General features: G+C 39.0%; 1 protein-coding gene across 1 annotated transcript in view; it reads right to left on the bottom strand.

Moving 5' to 3' along the window:
• Window positions 1-519: 519 nt before the first annotated feature.
• The window catches only part of TCERG1L (transcription elongation regulator 1 like), a 244,115-nt gene continuing 224,873 nt past the window's right edge, over window positions 520-19,761 (bottom strand). The window contains exons 10-13 of the mRNA XM_089669320.1: window positions 7,409-7,538; window positions 5,664-5,753; window positions 4,231-4,349; window positions 520-1,446 (exon numbers count right to left, since the gene is read on the bottom strand). Coding sequence (XP_089525446.1) covers window positions 1,290-1,446; window positions 4,231-4,349; window positions 5,664-5,753; window positions 7,409-7,538 — 496 coding nt within the window. The 3' untranslated portion in view covers window positions 520-1,289. The remainder of the gene's footprint in view (window positions 1,447-4,230; window positions 4,350-5,663; window positions 5,754-7,408; window positions 7,539-19,761) is intronic.

The raw sequence follows: 19,761 nt of genomic DNA, 5'->3' as shown, positions 1-19,761 counted from the left end.
CACAGGACATTAGGTGGAAGTGCAGCATAAGCAGGAGTGCAGTAGTTGGAACATCTTTCAAAGCATCAATGGGAGCAGGAAGAGGATCATGGGGAGTAGCACAGGGGCAGTGGGAGGAAGAGCAGAATCTGGGGGAGTAGCAGAGAGACAGTGGGAGGAGAAGCAGTAGAGGCATCAGAAATAGGAGCAGCAGAGGAAGCAAGAGGAGGAGCAGATTTGGGGGAGAGAGCAGAGGGCAGTGAGTGTTTGTGCAGCAGAAGGAGGATGAGTAGCAGCAGAGGAAGGAGAGTATTGACTGTAGGAGATGTAGCAGCAGTTAGAGAAGTGGAGGGGGTAGAGGGGGGAGGAGCAGTAGGGGCAGAAGAAGGAGGAGCAGTTTGGGCAGTAGGGGTAACAGTGGGAGGAGAAATGGGCAGAAAATGGTGGAATAACAGGAGTAGGATAAATTCTAAGAGCAGAAGCTGAAGATGAAAGAACATACACTATAATTATAATAAAATAAACTCTGAAGCCTTGACATGACTTTTCTTAAAATATTTATTGATTTAAAAAAAAAAGTTCAAATATTTTGTGTATACAAAGTTGATGAGAAAAATCCCATGCATACTGTAGGTATACAATAAAAAAAAGTAACTTTACATTTGAATGGCTTTACAAAAGAACTCGGTAACTTTGATGAAAAAGTTACATGTTTTAAGTGTGTCAGAGCAAGTACAGAGTGACAGCTGTGTCTACGTCTTTGTGCTAATGACAAGTTTAACATAGTCACACTTTCACAACAAGATTAATCATCATTTCATCACTCAGACAATGACATTATAACATCAATAGAGCATTTTACCTGTCAAGAAATACAGTTTACATGGGTGTCAACCAGGAATGTGCTTTACAAAAATAAACATAAAATAATAAAAATAAAGGGATTAACTTTTACAAAAAAAAAAGTCGTTCTTACAGAATAACGTATTGGCTTAGTATGTCACTTTATTTTGACTTTATACATTGTGCATCATAACAGTAATTTGCATAATCAAAGCAACTAAATACATAACTTACATCATAATGGCAAATAGAGAGACACTGACCATGATGTTATAAAAATAGCTTCAATATGAAACATTATTTCTTGTAGAATTTCATTTCTGTTTATTTTCAGAGATACCCTTTATAAAGTAGGCAGGTTAGGTCACCCGAAATGTACTGTCCGTTTGACATTTTCTCCATCTGATGAATGATAAAGAAAATACTTTCCTTTTGTCTGCAGTGTACAGTGTTGTATAGCGGGCATTCTATCTCATTTTTCTTAGTCGCAGTCTATTTTCTTTGTCCCTTTTTTTTAGCGCATTTATAAACTGGTTGAAAAAATGTTCCTGGTCTTTCTTTTTCTGAACCACACGGAAGCGTTGGTCCCTTCCATATTTCTCGGCAAATTCCTTAAAGGTGGTTCTAAAAAGAAAAACAAATGGATAAATAATTCACAGTAAGTCCAACTCACGAGGTCCACTGGGAAACGCAGCAATCCATGTGTTATGCTGGTCATGTATTCAATTACTTTAAAGCTGAACTCCGGGAAGATATAAAAGTCACATATTAATGCAGCGCTGTATGATTGTATCTTTTTTTTTTTATGTGGATTTGATTTGGTATGAGCCTCTTGCAATCACCTGTACAACAGCACTAAGACTGGGAGAGGGAAACATAGCAGATTGAGCCAGTCAGTTGTGCTGCATTCTTTATGTGTTAACAAGGGATGTGTTGATAGGAGGAGAGAGCAGAGTGTCAGAGAGATGAGTTAATTTGTCAGCTGCTTCTTCTTTTTTGTCCCGTCATAGGCGGGGGGTGGATAGGGGGGACTAGACCTGTGAGTGTAATGCTGGGCATAGATGATTGGATCTCATTTGGTTCAGCAAGACCAGCTGAGATTCATTCAATCTATGGATAGGCTAGTTGACTTCAGTACAACCAGCCTTTTGGGTTACTTTATGTGATCACTGTCAGTGGCTATAGCCACTAGCAGTGATCATTGTGTTCTGCTGGCAGGGAAGGTTCCCCACCAGCAGAACACAATATCGCTTTGGCAGGGATTCTTCCATTTTATTTTATTTCCTGCAACCAGTGGAGCGATTTTATTTCCTCCAACCCGTGGTGGAAGGAAAGAAAATGGTATGATCTTTGGGTTGCCTAGTCTAATTACAGCAAAGAAAAATCACATCTGCTACCATGCCAGACAAGGCTGTGCTATGTGGCAGACATGTACATTTCAGGGATGAATGAATTGAAAAACAAATCTTTTGACAAGTAAAAGAGCTCCTATATATGTATTTCTCTGTCAAAATCAACTGCTCAACAATCAACCCTTCCTCACATGCCAGGGTGCCAAGTGTAATCCTGGACTCCTTTCAGCCCCACATCCAATCGCTGTCCAAAGCTTGCCACCTCAAACTCTGCAACATCTCCAAGATACCCCCCTTCCTAACCAATGACACCACAAAGCTTCTAACTCACTCTGTGGTCATCTCCCTCCTTGACTACTGCAACTCCCTCCTCACTGGCTTACCTTTGCATAGGTTATCCCCCCTCCAGTTATGAATGCTGCTGTCAGACTCATCCACCTTACTAACGATTCAGTGTCTGCCAGCCCTCTTTGCCAGTCCCTCCACTGCTCCCACTCACCCAATGAATACAATTCAATATACTTACAAAAACTTATAAAGCCATCTATAACTCAGCCCCTAGTTACATCACTAACCTGGTCTCATAATACCAACAAAATCGTTCACTTCATTCCTCACAAGACCTCCTGCTACCATGCTTGCCTCCAGGATTTCTCCAGAGCCGCTCCCATCCTCTGGAACTCCCTTCCCCAATGTGTCCGACTATCTCCATCTCTGTCCACTTTTAGACGATCCCTGAAAACTCATCTCTTCAGAGAGACTTATCCTGCCCCCACCTAACAGCTATACATGTATTTTGTTCATCAGCCCGTACCCCACAGTTATTACCTTTTGTATCTCTCAACCCTCCCTCTTAGATTGTAAGCTCTAATGAACAGGACCCTCTGAATCCTCCTGTATTAATTTTTATTGTAATTGTACTGTCTGCCCGTAGCCTCCCTAGCGGTCTGATTATGTCAGTATTTCTGTGCTCAAAGCGGTACATTTTTTTGCATGGAAATATGTATTTTTTTATTGTAGGACTCTAATTTTTAGGAATAACTCACTGAAATCTGTCCGAACAAGAGTCTAGTAAACATCCTGGGTAAGTTAAAATTTGAAACACGAAATCATAAATGATAATTTAATAAATAATCATAAAAAATAATAATATAATAAATTTAATATAATAATATAATCAAACCAAAAACACTGAAATTTGAAATATAGCTCCAAGTTCGCACATCACTGAGCAAAGTCGCAAAATCATTTTCAGTGTCTGATGACGAATTTCCCCACGAATCATTATCACTCAATTCTGCAAGTGGTTCTGATTCACTATTGCTGTTCTCTAGCTGGTCTAAAAACCGCTTTTGACCTAAAGGGACGCTTTTTGGACGCCATGGACGTTTCTCAGTTTCCAGGCAGAAAGAACAGTAAAAATGCAGGCAGGGCGCAGGACAAAGCACTTGGGACAAAATGTATGTGAAATGCTTTGATACAGTAATGTTTTGCTATGTGATATTAGTGTAATTAGTGAACGTCACTTTTTAACATTTTTTATATTTCCCGCCGTTCCATCCTCCGTACGTCCAGACGTCGCAGGGAAACGGAACCCAGATGACAGCGTCGGCCGGAGGACATTGCCGGGGACACTGCAGGAGGGACATTGCGGGAGCGCAGGACAAGGTAAGTGAAGAACAGATCCCGGAGCAGCGCTGCATAGTAAGCCTGAGTGTAGCTCGGGGTTACCGCTTGTGGTGTTGAAACTTTACCCCGAGCTACACTCGGGAATACCTTTAAGTTGTAAAGCACTGTTGGTGCTATATAAATCCTGTATAATAATAATAATAATAATAATAATAATAATAATAAACCAAAAATCTCAAAGAACAATATAACAACATTTATCTACCCATTTCTTTCTTTTTACATTTTTTTATTGTGGAACCATTCCCCTACCTAGCAATAATTTTAAAAAATGTTAAATAAAAATGGCATGAAAGTAACAGAACACAACTACAGTAAAGTTAGATGTCAGGGAAGCAATCCATTCATTGAGTGCTGATTAGAATACCTTGGAGACAGCTTGGATTCTTCAAGAAGCTTTTTAAATTCTTCTTTGGCAAGCATTAATTTACTCCGTTTTTCTTTATATTCTTCCTTGATTCGAGTCTTTACAAACTGCTCAAAGACCTGAAAGTGAATCATACCATGAAATGAATATCCATTTTGTACTGGTTTGACCTCAGAAGAGTGAATTTCGATTGGTTCCTGCACTTCAGACTAAGTACTTAATGGAAAACTAACGGTTTTCTTTTAAGTTATATACATGTTTAAATTGATGTTTTTTAACTGTGCTTGGTTTATAACTGTTGGAATAAGCTACTCGAATCAGAGCGCTCATTTATAATTTAAGCCCATTCTGCCCCAATACCATTTTATTTTCTCCAACATCTTAGATCCCCTGAAATGCATTACCTTTGGAATATTTATGATGAAATAAATATACATAGTGTATCACCTATTGTTGTGGTGCTTCTTTTTCTTTCATGCCCCTTGGGTGATACTAGAATGTAAAGCTACAGTCTGGAACCTGTATTGCTCACAGGAACGTGTTACTGGTAGTAACAACACACATGGGTGGTTGAGTGCTTCCCTGTACAGCCCTGCCACCATAAGCCATGGCTTGTGTTGACTTTACAGTAATCCAGTCATGGTGAAGATATATATACTCTATATGGTATAGTGTTGCATTGTAAGGTGTGGGTTTTTGGGCCCATTCTGAAGTCTAGGGGAGAGCCCCTCGCCTAGTACTTTTTGGTTGGCTTCAGCTGATCATGGGAAGTGGGGCCCGCCATGCCTTTTGGCTAGATGGACCTACGTGTGCTTTGCCCTATCATGCAGGTCAGGGAAGGGTTCTTCCTCTTTGGGAGGGGATCATATGACTTACCCTAAGTGCAATCTTTTGTGTGTTCACATGTACTTTTTTGGTTCACTTTGGTGTTTTGTTTTTGCACACCACATCATGGACTCAAAAAAAAAAAAAACTGAGTACATGGGCTGGGTTTAGTAAGAAGTGAAGTCTATAAGAAATGTGGGGAAGGGATGGGTGGTCTAGTCCCTGGCTGTCTTAGTACTGAAAGCCTGCAGCTTTACAAAAAATACCAATGGCAGACCCTTCAAAATTCCCACTCCAGTAGGTACAAAACTTTTCTTTTCTGATTACGCTCCCCAGGGCCTAGTCATTGATGGCTCTGCTTAAATGTTATCTGATAGTCTGATAGGTAGAAATATAAGGAGCAGAGGTTGGTATCTATTGGAAGAGTCATACAGGAGTAAGCAATGGCAGCACCCATATTTCTGTCACAACAAGTTCCCTTTAAAGCTGCACATTATCTAGAATGCAATGCTAGTAAACTTTAATATTCTATGCAGAAATATTTAAATACAAAAAAAATATATTACATATAAATATATATATATGTGTATTATGAAAAAAGAACACACCTGTTTCCGTTCCTCAGAGTTTAGCAAGAGATACCGAGGATCAAACACGATTTTATGAAGCTCTTTTTCCCATGTGGAGAATGCAGACACCTGTGGAGCATTGCCAACAGTTAGAATGCTTAAACCCCCCTTTTCTCATAATGAGAATGTACAAATTTCATCCTGCTATTATTTTTCAACACTTTCATGAAGTTGAAAACTATCTAATTAAAACATTCCTTGCTGAGGATCCCTTTGAGTTTCTTATATGACTTTGTTCCAGGAACATAAATATTTTAAAACAAAGCAATAGGACCGCATTCTGAACCATTTTTGAAACTGTTCTGTTTAAAGCAACACTGAATGCTTATTTTTTCAGCTTAAAGGGATCATCCATATTTATTGACGCAGTGGGAGGTCACTTCATCCTGGGAGCCATTCAGTTTGGTGTCCTGAGGTCCTCAGGGCTAGCTCTTGTTTGCAGTTGTTACAAAAAAAAACGCTATGTAATTTAAAAATAAGCCTTAAGGTGTATTTCAGAGCAAAATATAAAAAAAAGTAAACCAGTTCAACCTATGTAGTACCTCTCTGCAATACATGCACATTTTGCTATGTTTTATCCTTTTAAAGATCCTGCAAGCACAGGAAAATACTCATTGATCTGCTAGAAATGCACTTAGCTTTGAGGCTCCATGCACACCAGCACTTTTTTTTAAGTTCAAAAATTGCTGGGAAAAATGCTGGAATAAAAATGCTGGAAATAGCATTTTAGTAGTGTTTAGGAGCATTAGCATTTTATTAGCATTTTATAGTACATGCAGAGGAAAAGAAAAAAGCTTTTAGGAGCGGTATAGTAGCGTTTAACAGTTTAAAAACTCTACAAAAACAATTATTTTTCTGGTCCTAGACACTGGTGCTCAAAAAATGCTAATAGCATAAATAAATGTGAATGGACACAAAGGATAACACTATTCAGCTTCTAGGAGCAGAAAAAAATATGCTAATAATAGCTTGTAGGAGCTTAAAAAAACGCTGCTGTGCATAGAGTCTAAGTTGTAGGCTGACAACGCACAGCATTTCTGTAGACTGAGTGGTGTAAGCCCTATCCAGTTGTTTTTCGCTAAACTATTTAATCCCCATTAAAGGAACTGCAAGGGATAATTAAGCTCCTTGAAATGACACATGAAGTGTGGACAGAACACAGCACAGCTCGGAACTTTTAGGCTCAACAGGTATTTTTTGCACTTATTGAACATATATAATAATCATTTGTATACTAAACAGACCAAAGGGGAGCAAACAATAGACGTTTATTATTAGGGTTTAAATAAAATTTAAAAATTCATGTACACTCCCTCTTTTTGTACTGGTGACCATTGCACTGAGACCGAATGTGAGGTGAAATTTAAAATGTTGTCCTCAGAACAAAAGATAAAGGGAAATCTTCTAATGTGTCCATTGGGAATTCCCATCACATTGGGAGATTTCTTCTAACTTCCTGTTACATCTCTGGGACAAGAAGTAAAGAGAAATTTCCCCAATAGTAGACAAACAGAAAAAATAAAATGGCAGAGGTTTAAAGTCTTCTCTGCTCCAAAATGAGAAATGGTTTGGCTATACATACACTTTAATGATCACAGAACTGCATTATTTTCTGTCTTTTATATCTGCCTAAATTTCAGCTTTAAATCTGAAATTCAGGAGACATTAAGATGGCCATTGTGGTGTGGTCATAACTTATACCATTATATCTCTGGTTCTCTTACCCCTCTTTCCAGAAGCATGTTCCTGAAGCATGTCATCCTTTCATCTAAAGATGGGACTGCTTTAAGAGATGGAGGCTGCTCACTTCCCTCCTCAGTGCTGACTTGCTCAGTTGTATTAGAATCTTCAATCCTTAAAAAAAAAACAAAAAAACTTTTAAACTGGCTTCTTACCAAGCTTTCTATAGCTATATAAATGATACAAAGACAAAGCAGCAAACATTCTAGAAAACAGTTTAAAGATACCTTGTTGCTAGACAAATCATCTAAAAAAAAATTCACATAAAATGATATGTGCAATGTGACATGTTTTATGTGTGTTATTTTCCTGTAAAAGACTCCCTTTTAGAGAGGGCTATACCATGCAAAAAGCCATGCTAGTGGCTCTTCTTAAAGTATACATTAAAAAAAAGAAAAGAAAACAGAATGCAATTTTTTACAACCTTTCAAGGAGTAACATGAATATATATATATATATATATATATATATATATATATACAGTCAGGTCCATAAATATTGGGACATCGACACAATTCTGACATTTTTGGCTCTATACACCACCACAATGGATTTGAAATGAAACAAACAAGATGTGCTTTAACTGCAGACTGTCAGCTTTAATTTGAGGGTATTTACATCCAAATCAGGTGAACGGTGTAGGAATTACAACAGTTTGCATATGTGCCTCCCACTTGTTAAGGGACCAAAAGTAATGGGACAGAATAATAATCATAAATTAAACTTTCACTTTTTAATACTTGGTTGCAAATCCTTTGCAGTCAATTACAGCCTGAAGTCTGGAGCGCATAGACATCACCAGACGCTGGGTTTCATCCCTGGTGATGCTCTGCCAAGCCTCTACTGCAACTGTCTTCAGTTCCTGCTTGTTCTTGGGGCATTTTCCCTTCAGTTTTGTTTTCAGCAAGTAAAATGCATGCTCAATCGGATTCAGGTCAGGTGATGGACTTGGCCATTGCACAACATTCCACTTCTTTCCCTTAAAAAACTCTTTGGTTGCTTTTGCAGTATGCTTTGGGTCATTGTCCATCTGCACTGTGAAGCGTCCAATAAGTTCTGAAGCATTTGGCTTCAGAATTCATCCGGCTGCTTTTGTCAGCAGTCACATCATCAATAAATACAAGAGAAGCAGTTCCATTGGCAGCCATACATGCCCACGCCATGACACTACCACCACCATGCTTCACTGATGAGGTGGTATGCTTAGGATCATGAGCAGTTCCTTTCCTTCTCCATACTCTTCTCTTCCCATCACTCTGGTACAAGTTGATCTTGGTCTCATCTGTCCATAGGATGTTGTTCCAGAACTGTGAAGGCTTTTTTACATGTCGTTTGGCAAATTCTAATCTGGCCTTCCTGTTTTTGAGGCTCACCAATGGTTTACAGCTTGTGGTGAACCCTCTGTATTCACTCTGGTGAAGTCTTCTCTTGATTGTTGACTTTGACACACATATACCTACCTCCTGGAGAGTGTTCTTGATCTGGCCAACTGTTGTGAAGGGTTTTTTCTTCACCAGGGAAAGAATTCTTCGGTCATCCATCACAGTTGTTTTCCGTGGTCTTCCGGGTCTTTTGGTGTTGCTGAGCTCACCGGTGCGTTCCTTCTTTTCTTCTGTTCCAAACAGCTGTTTTGGCCACGCCTAATGTTTTTGCTATCTCTCTGATGGGTTTATTTTGTTTTTTCAGGCTAATGATGGCTTGCTTCACTGATAGTGACAGCTCTTTGGATCTCATCTTGAGAGTTGACAGCAACAGATTCCAAATGCAAATAGCACACTTGAAATGAACTCTGGACCTTTTATCTGCTCATTGTAATTGGGATAATGAGGGAATAACACACACCTGGCCATGGAACAGCTGAGAAGCCAATTGTCCCATTACTTTTGGTCCCTTAACAAGTGGGAGGCACATATGCAAACTGTTGTAATTCCTACACCGTTCACCTGATTTGGATGTAAATACCCTCAAAATTAAAGCTGACAGTCTGCAGTTAAAGCACATACTGTTCATTTCATTTCAAATCCAATGTGGTGGTGTATAGAGCCAAAAATGTTAGAATTGTGTCCATGTCCAATATTTATGGACCTGACTGTATATATATATATATATATATATATATATATATATATATATTCAGGTCCATAAAAACATGGATGAGCGAGTTTGGGGTGGAGGAACTTGACTGGCCTACACAGAATCCTGACCTCAACCTTTGGCAAGAATTAGAGCGGAGACTGCGAGCCAGACCTTCTTGTCCGGCATCAGTGCCTGACCTCACAAATGTACTTCTGGAGGAATTGTCAAACCTTCCCATAGACACACTCCTAAACCTTGTGGACAGCCTTCCCAGAAGAGTTGCAGCTGTTATAGCTGCAAAGGGCGGGCCAACTCAATATTGAATCCTACGGACTAAGACTAGATTGCCATTAAAGTTCATGTGCATGTAAAGGCAGGTAGCCCAATACTTTTGGCAATATAGTGCATATATATATATATATATATATATACACACTTGCGGACCGCCTGCCTGCAATGTACAGTGGATGTACGGCCTGTACAGGAACAATACCTGTATGTCCCTGGCCTCTTCTGGGTGTAGGGCATGTTTGTGTGCCCTTGCACGCCAACTCCTGCTGTGATTGTATACAGCAGGAGTTTGTCAGTAGCTCCCGGCCAAAGATTCATGGCCAGGACCGGCTGACCAGCTATGTCCAATCCCAACCAGATCCCCATGTTGACAATCAACACAGGGCTCTTATACAGGAGGGAATAACCTCTCTATTTCTTCTCCCTGTAAAAAAGGGAGAAGAAACAGATTTTTTGTAAAAGGCAAAATATTACACAAATGAACACTTGTTAGGCAGACACTTTATCCCTTTGATTTACCCAAGATGTTAACCCCTTCCCAGCCAGTGTTAATAGTAAAGGGACAGTGTCAGGGGACTGATAACTGATGGGGCCCCCGGGCAATAGGGGATCATGGGGCCCCTGTGTCCTCGCCCACACTCAAACCACACCCAAAAAAGCCTATGAAAGGTACCAGGGGCATCTCATGGGGCCCCCTACTGACCCCAGGCCCTCTGGCAGTGCCCGAGTTCTCAAATGGTCAGTCCGCCCCTGGACAGTGTGTAGTATTATCACTGATCACTGTATTAGTGTCACCGGAGAAGTCTGTGGAAACTAGTCTGTTCTCACCCAGTGTCAGTTAGTGTCAGATTGACTGCTGCACTATCACAGTACCACTATAGGTCGCTGATCACCACCATAAGTAGTATAAAAAAATGAATAAAACTTCCAGTATATATATCAATGTTTGTAGAGACTATAACAATTGAGTACTGTCCGTGATACTTTTTTTATTTGCACTAACATGGACAGTACTCAATTGTTTCTGTCGCAAGTACACTAATACGGCTACAATCACCTCAAGCTAGAGGCTATACCCAATCAATATACACTTACTGAGTTTTTTTTTTACCAAAGACAAGTAGCAGAATACATTTCGACCTACATGTATGAAGAAATTTGATTTTTTTTTTTTACATGTTTTATTGGATATGTTTTATAGCAAAAAGTAAAAAACAGCTTTTTTTCAAAATGTTCAGTCTTTTTTATTTTATATAATAACAAATAAAACAACAGCGGTGATTAAATACTACCAAACAAAAGCTCTATTTGAGTGAAAAAATATATAGATTTCCTTTTTTGGCTACAGCGTTGCATAACTGTGCAATTACCAGTTAAAGTAACGTAGTGCCAAAGAGCAAAAAATGGCTTGGTCATGAAGGCTGTAAAAACCTTCTGGAGCTGAAGTCAATATATATATATATATATATATATATATATATATATATACACATACACAGAGAGAGAGAGAGAGAGAGATAGATAGATATATGCTTTTAACAGTATACTGTATATATCTATCTATCTATCTATCTATCTATCTACTTCAGCTCCGGTAAGGTTTACAGCCTTCATGACCAAGCCATCTAATCCTGTATTAGATGGAAATGTATGTGAACAAATATGTGCTTTCAACAGAATATATATATATATATATATATATATATATATATATATATATATATAAAAATCTGTTAAAAGCACATATTTATTCACATAAATTTCCATCTAATACAGGGTCCCTTTGAGAATTCCATTTCCACTACGGGAGACCATGTGTGCCTCCCCTCTATGGATTGCATCAAACCTTCTTGGTTGTGTTTTAATGTTAAATGTAAGTAGTTTTAGGTTTTTTGATTTGGTATTTTTATATGGCCATGGGGGCTATACATATTATTATATTGAATGTAATGCTAATAATTTAATCTAACACTAGGTTTACATCTGTGCGGGTGGTGGCACTGCGGATCCGCATGAAAATCTGTGCAGCTACACCACCCGCACAGAGAAATGCGGACCCACGGGCGGGTGCCATTAGTTCTAATGGCACGCTGCCCACACTAGAAAACAGAACCGTACTGGGAACCGAGGTTCCCGTGCAGGCTGCATTTTCCAAAGAAGTGCAGGGACTTCCTTGCGTGTCACGGGCATGGGAGTCCATTCAAATGAATAGGCTTTTGTGTCCGTGCAAAACGCGGCCCGCACGGCCGCATATATGTGAACTGGGGGTAATAGCACATTGCCTTTCCTGAAGAAGCTAAATGCAAAATGTTATGGCCATACCCATTTTCGACACAACTGCTTATCATTATGATTACTACATGCCAATACCACCACTATGACGTATAGATGTACTTATGTATATGCGGTTGGTGATCTATGTATTGAACATCTATGGGAGGGTCATATGAGGTGCTGCATCAGTGTTGATCCGCAACTATATATTTGTTTCAGTATGTACAGTATGTGTGTTTGTATTACTCCTTGAGAGGTTTCACCTTTGAAAAATCCCGCTGTTTCCTTCCCTTTTGATGTGTATAGCGTTAAGGATTTGGTGACACTCACTCAAAATTTTTATTTTTCAAGTAGTCAAATTTTCTAGCAAGTTTAAAGGCACATTGCACGTTAATAGAAAAAAAGTTTATGGAAAGAATATGCTGCAGGTAACCATTTGAAGTTTATCTGTGCTTTTTAATGCAATTTTTAAGTTGGGGACAGGGTCTCTTTAAGAGTAGACACAGCTAAATACATACATAAGTGAATCTCAGTCACTCTCATTCTTTTTCCTGCTGTGCAAGAAATGAAAGGAGTGTATTAGGACAGATTCAGGTACTTATGCTAGTGCTATGTAAAAATATATTTAATTATCAACAATTGTTTTTTTTCCCCCATTCACATTATGCATTGCATTAAGAGAAAAAACATTTCCATGCATGAAGGTGTTGGTTTTAATGGTAATCTAAAAATTACAGGCATATAAGTTGTGGTGTGCTGCCGTGTTTTGCCCTTTACTACAATACATTTTGGGTGACATTTAAAATGAACTGTTTTGCACCTTACTGCGAAAATTGTAGCAATGTGCATTGTAATGATGGCTACTACTGTGCAAACAGAAGGCTATTTAGAACTGCACCACAGAAAATCGTTGTGAAAACAGTTGTGCAGCAGCTATGTGGTATAAAACACCATCAACATGTATACAATAAATGTAATAAAACAGTACTATGACCTGCTAATGAAACATTTCATAATGTATATAAATATATCAGTCATATCACTCAGAAAACTGTCTTATAGTTTCAAAAGTTCGGTAAATATTTCTTCTAAGGATGCTCAAATCTCCAAAGTCACTGTGTAAAAAGATCCCATCTCTAATACATGCTCCACCTTCAGTGTGTTATCCACCGTCAAATCTGCTAGATCACTCACCAAAAATAATGACTGTCAATATAAAACAACCAGCTAAAGCGCATATGGATGCAGGATCCAACTCTCACAAAAGGCACAGGGGATCTTTCCTCAGAACTGTCATAGGCTCTTTACCACAATGAACAATTAGCCATACAAACCAGGTTAAAGGAGGAAATAATTCTTATGGTGTAAAACCATCACACCTTTATTCCATAATACTATACTCCAAACACTCGCACAACTTGGTACCAAACTGACACTTGTATAGCACACAATATTTTTATACCAGCCTGTTTCCGGCCGCATCCTCTGACTGCAAGTCCAGACATTGCATGTGTGTGTGATGCCACAGCAAAGCCCTGCCCTACGCATTTCATCAACTAATGTCTTCCATGCATACATTGTGCTAATTGTGTGCTTGCAAGTATTACCAAACTAAGTATTTATTACATATTTGGTTCAGATAATCTCCTATAACTGTTGAATAAATATATATATATATATATATATATACACACACACACATACATACATACACACACTCTATATAATTAATATTTCATAATGTTAATCTAACCTAAATCAGATTTAAATTTAAGTGACTGCTTAATTGGCAGTCTTTAATTATTCTTCCTTTTAAACACAATGCCTCATTTTCTGAATATGTGCTATTGTAAAATTTGACAATATGGTATATTTACAGAGCGTGCACATTCTAATTATTACTATAAGGTTTATTTTAAAAGAACAATTTGATTTGAAAGAGGGAAAGAAATTTAAAAAAAAAATTAGAAGATCAGATAGATAGATAGATAGATAGATAGATAGATATAGAGTGACATCTTGTACATTGATTTATAATAAATATGATAATCATTCTGCCACATCAAGTGATGGAACACGATAATATGGCCACTCCAAGCCAAGCCAAGCCACAAATTTTATTCAAGCAATGCAAAAAATGCAAATAACGGTCGTTGCGTTTCTATGATACATATTTTAGCAAACTAGCTCTGACTTATGAAGGGATTGGCATAAAATGGTCTTACAATGTGCGCAATTAAGCTATTACGCACCTGAGGATTGATATGGCTTTATAAATGTTTTACTCCAGCTATAAAAAGAGCAGCAAATAGATGGAAGTAAATTATTCACTGGTTTAAAGGAAGAAGCGCATAATGAAAAATCCACCATATACAGGAATGGACCCACAGAGGGCCCATAACACACAGGTTTAAATTATATACTTACTTGAACACAGCTGGAAATGTCAAAATGACAAATGTTCTGCTTGTCATTCATAGGCTGCTCAAGAGCTGAGGATTACTGTATGTCGAGAAGCACTTGACTTGCTATTTAAAAGCTTTGGTTATAGCACACTGTTGTAGCCACACCAGATTGACTTTCTCTGACAAATCCCTGCCTACCTAATTTAAAGAACAGCTCCAGGTAGGTATATAAAAAAAACCTTTTAGGTCATGTATTTATTCATTGTAAAGTCTTGAAATTATTTTTCTGATCGGATAAAGTAAAGCACTTCAAGCTTGTCATATGCTAAGCAGTCACAGACCAACTGAAACATGAAACTGGGCTTGCAGTAGTAGTATCTTCTCAGTAAACTGTGGCTGGGAGTGGTTGTTTAGGCTTTCAAGAGAGCATTCACATTGATCCACAAATGTGGTAATATTCATTATGAGTGAAATTTAGAAATGTCCAAATCTGGCCATTTTGGTGGATTGCATTGGGATGAAAGAACATTCTAAATCAAGGATATCCAGACTTTCTAACCAAAGTGCCAATTTACTGTTGGAGCAGAAAATACCCTGGTGTCAGTGGGAGTAAACTATGCTGTATTGTTGGTATTAGGGGAAGTAATAATGCCCCATTGTTGTTGTTAGTAGAAGTTATAGTACCTGATCATTGGTATTGCTGCAAAAATGATATCCAATTGTCGGCGTCTGTGAGATGAATGGTACCCCAAGGTCCAGATAAAGGAAACCAAAGGGCATCATTTGGCCCTCAGGTTTCAGTTTGGAGGCCACTGGGCTAAATGAAGGTGGTTTTGGTTGTTTTTAAGGTTGCAATGGATTTTAAATGACTCCTTAGGGTAATGTAAGCTATCTTCAGCTATCCTAAACCTGGTCTTGTGCTAAAAATTACTCTTCATTAGCTGGGAATATGACATCAGGAAATGAAAAACGAAGGAACTCTAGCATCTATACAAACCATAATACTGACACTAACATTACTCTTTCATTAGGTTAACCCTAATGCTACGTTTAAATCCCTAAGACTTATCCCAACATTACTCTTATCTTTTAGTTTAAAAACAAAGATATCAATGCTGACATGGCAAATTTTTCAAAATAAAACTGTGTGATTTCCTTTTTAAGCAATTTTGGCTAAAGCAGTCCACGTGGTGAAATTTAGGGTTACTTTTAAGACATTTCATCAAATGTGGAATGTGCATTTTCAGAGGAAAATCATTATCAGCAAAATCATTCTGCTCATCCCTATTCACTTTAGTAAGGGCTGGATTTATATTCTTCTGCACCACCCACCTCTCGAGTAAACCATCTTTTTTCCATTCTGTAATAACACAACTGATTAGATGGCATTAGTATCACACAAGATAGCTGAGGCCAAATGTGGACAAACAATTTTCCCACTCTGCATCAGTACACCCTAAATTGCCAATATATTTATGGTGAATGGACCAGAGTAGATGAACTATAATAACTACATTCTTACAACAGAAACACACACACTCAAATGGATAGCACTGGCAAGAAGGGCGTTGGTCTGAAAACTTTTCTTATGCATAGGAATGTGTTACTGACAGCAGTATATGTGGTTGACTGTATGCCGCCTCTGGTTGCCCTGATACTCTGAACCATAGCCTATGTTGGCTATGCGGAGATCTAAATCTGCTAACAGTGCAAAGGGAAGGGGACTTGGTATTAGTCACTTGCAATACAGCAGAGCTCAGAATGGAAGAGAAAGAAGGAGCCAGTCAGGTGTGTTACATTGTTTATGTTCTAACAAGGAAAATGCTGATAGAAGAAGAGAGCAGAATGACAAAAATATGAACTTATCACTCTTCTGCTTCTCCTTCACTGTCCAGTCAGAGCCTGGGGGAGGGACACAACCTAGTAGTATTACTCAACTGCACTAGAGAAAAGTCAGGTTTCATCTCTGCTATATGCCACAGCTCAGTAAATTTTAGGAATATATACAAATAAACACAATATCAAAAATAAACCTTGCTTGATGCAAATGCAAATCACTAATAAAACAAAAAATGAATGAAAATATAGTGATAACAGCAGCATTACTGATATCTGAATACCCCAATATCCAGACTCAATATAAACAAGCAATTCCACTATGAATTATAGAAAAAGTCCACAATAAACATTCCAAAAGAAAAACTCAGCTGTGATTTTTTTTTAAATTTATTTCACCACTTTCACCAATTCCAGTGCTCCTCGCCTCCACCAAATCAATCAGCTTACCAGAACATTAGACCTCAATACACAGGTCGTCTAATATGACTTTATACTGCCTACAGTTGGATGGCTCCTTCCCTTGTGCCACTCATAAGTGGCCACATACACTAGAAGTGGATCTCATATGCAGAAGAAGAAAGAAGAGTCCACATACTATAGCAGTTTCCAGATTGATGAATTAAAAAGTAGAATACTCACAAGGAAAGGATTAAATTCAAGCATTAAAACTGACAACCACCAGGGGCTTATTTAGTGCAAGGCATTTTTCATGGGAGGCACTATCCCCTGGAAGAAGGGACCGGCATTGAGTGAGCACACTGGGCGGTTCATAATGAAGCTTCTCCCCGTCCTCAGCCTGTTGAGGGGATCAAGGGTGTTGTTAATGCTACTGTGCTGAGCATGGGATCCCAGCCTCCTGCTTTGTGGATGGAGATAACCTTCAGAAAAATCAGAGCATCCTGGAACACTGACACCTGCATGGTATCTGTCAGATTAGCCGTATGAACTATGTCAATACATTGGGTTCAACTGCTGTTACTGGAATATTTGCAGCTACAATTACCGGTTTATAAACAGGTAAGAAAATCCTCAGATGGGTTTTATCTATTTCTGTATGTGTAGTAGAAACACTCTCTCTTCTTATTTATTTTTGGGGAGGGGGGGGCGCTAGTTATTTGTGTTGCCTAGGGCACCACTGACAACTGCCACCCATCCAAGCCAGTATAATGATGTCACTGTGTAGCTCTGCTCCTATGTGTTTTGTCCTACAGAATGTCTTCGGAGGGATTTTGAAGTCAAAAACCATATGTCAGGTGGAATTCCTCTAGTTTACTGTATACATTCAATCTGTATATTTAGTTTTAGGCCTTGAAACTTGTGTTTATGAACATTTATCCCCAGCACAGATTTTTGTTATTACTTAAATCTGCAAGGAAAACAATCTGTGAATGCAGACCCATCTAGGCAAGTACATATACCTAAAATTCATCTGTAGTTTATAAATAGGTCTCTAAAGTATTCGAAAAGTGACTGATTCTTGGCTTGATGCTATGACATGCAGCTCTTTTTCTACATGGATTAGTAAAGAAGCTGCCGGTCTTCTCCCAGACCTACACCCCTACTGCCACCCTCCACCAGTTATATGGAATTAGCTTTGTGGTCCAGGGCTAGTTTTTTTTCTTTCTATTCTTGTGAAAGGGTTTTTTCTCCAAAAGATTCCCAGTCATGGCTGTTACATCGTATTGGAAAAATAAAAATCTTACCAGTCAAAGACAAAGAAGTACCACAGCATGGCCTGTGTTTTTTAAGATAAGTGTGATTTTATGCAGTTTAGATCAGTGAGCTCTCTAAACCAGTTTTACTATTCTGGGCGATGTGCAGCTTTAACTGCTGCTGGAGGTTTGTGAAGTGGAAAGGCTCCAGTCTTTTTTTTTACGTAATCCATAAAATGTGGTATAAAAAGGTTTAGTGGGCTCTCGAGGTCCAGAGCTGGCTCCCCATTCGGTTTTCCGGAATAGCAATGAGGAATCATGCCAGCTTTGCTCTCCATATATTATTCATAGATGTGCAGCCATGAAAGAATGATACAGTCTATGATATACCGAGCTGAGATGCTGGAAACAAGCATTGTTCAACCACGGGGCCATTTATCAAATACCGCCGTCACCAGAGCTCCTTACACTAAAATTTATGTCCATAAAAATTGGCAAATCAATAATTCTATTTCTCTTGCTATTATTTACAATTGCTGATAGACAAGGAATCCCCAGGAAATATGAATAGGATAACTGAATTCTGACGTACAACACCAAAGCACAAAAAAAGCACAAGGGGTTTTTTATTTCTTAATATTGCCCGTTCCAGATTTGCATAATTAAAGGGGATCTCGTCGCCAGACTGTTCATCTTAACAAAAATGTTCCCATACGATTATCTGTGCAATTAATGTGTTTTATGCATGTTTTTACAGTACCTGTAAATGCTTCTTTTGTGTAGACATTCAAAAAGGCCCTGAGACTGCTGATGGGTGCTACTACCTTGGACATGATGTCAGCAGCCCCAGCAGACTCTGTACTATCACCCAAATAATACTCTGTACTATTCTTTTTCACGCCTGTCTGACAGCTACATAAAAGCTTATGTAGGGAGGTGAGAGCAGGGTGAAGGAGCTGAGCCAGCCTGGACAGTAATTAAACATTTTCAGAAGAGAAGAGTGTTATGATGTTCAAGGATCTAGTAAGTTTCAAGGCAGATCGCATGAACAATTCTATTTCTAGCCAGATGCTTGATATAGATTGGAGAGTGAGAGAAACACTGGCTACAGCTGCACTCTGTAGATGCTGCCCTGCGGTGCTGAACTGGTTAACAGCTGTATCAATGAGAGGAGAGAGATGCTGAGCAGGAAGAATTAAATGGACTGAGTCAGGCACCACTGCACTGAGGGAACTGTAGTCCAGAAAGAGGGAGACTCTACTGCAATCAAGAGCTTTTGAGCTGCATTTTCCAGAGAGATTGCCAGGTGAAGGGGAAAGAGCTGCATTACCCCAGACTGTACAGCACACAGCATCACAGTCCAGTGTGCACTGCCACTGTTACATATCGGCAGCCTGAGCAGGACTTGGAGTGCTGAGTTCAGGGGTGCCCACAGGCAGAGTAACCTATGTTCAGAGAGTGGACTAATTGCTGTGTGTGACGGGATGGTGAGCTGCAATATCACTGGGACTGATAAGCTGCTGCTGTGGGGATTTACTATCTGCTGCTAGAGAGACTGATCCCTTTAGGAACTGACCATATAGCCATCTAGTAGCCCTATTTCTAACTGGGAAATTATTATGTACACCAATGGTCCGACTGGGCCCCAATACTAGTCGGCTGAAAGTTAGGACTAAAAAGACTATTCCTTTACAGCTGCTACACAACGACCTTCACCTTTTGCTAATGCTAAGAGTTACCTCTCTGGAAACAATTCTCCATATCCTAGCCATTCTCCTAGAGTGCATTCTAGACTAGTTC

This window comes from Staurois parvus, unplaced genomic scaffold (genome assembly GCF_062004578.1).
Source record: "Staurois parvus isolate SC_StPar_1 unplaced genomic scaffold, SC_StPar_1.0 ptg000009l, whole genome shotgun sequence".
NCBI classification, from domain to species: domain Eukaryota; kingdom Metazoa; phylum Chordata; class Amphibia; order Anura; family Ranidae; genus Staurois; species Staurois parvus.
Note: the sequence above shows the minus strand (reverse complement) of the source record. Positions and strands in the feature narration are given on the sequence as shown.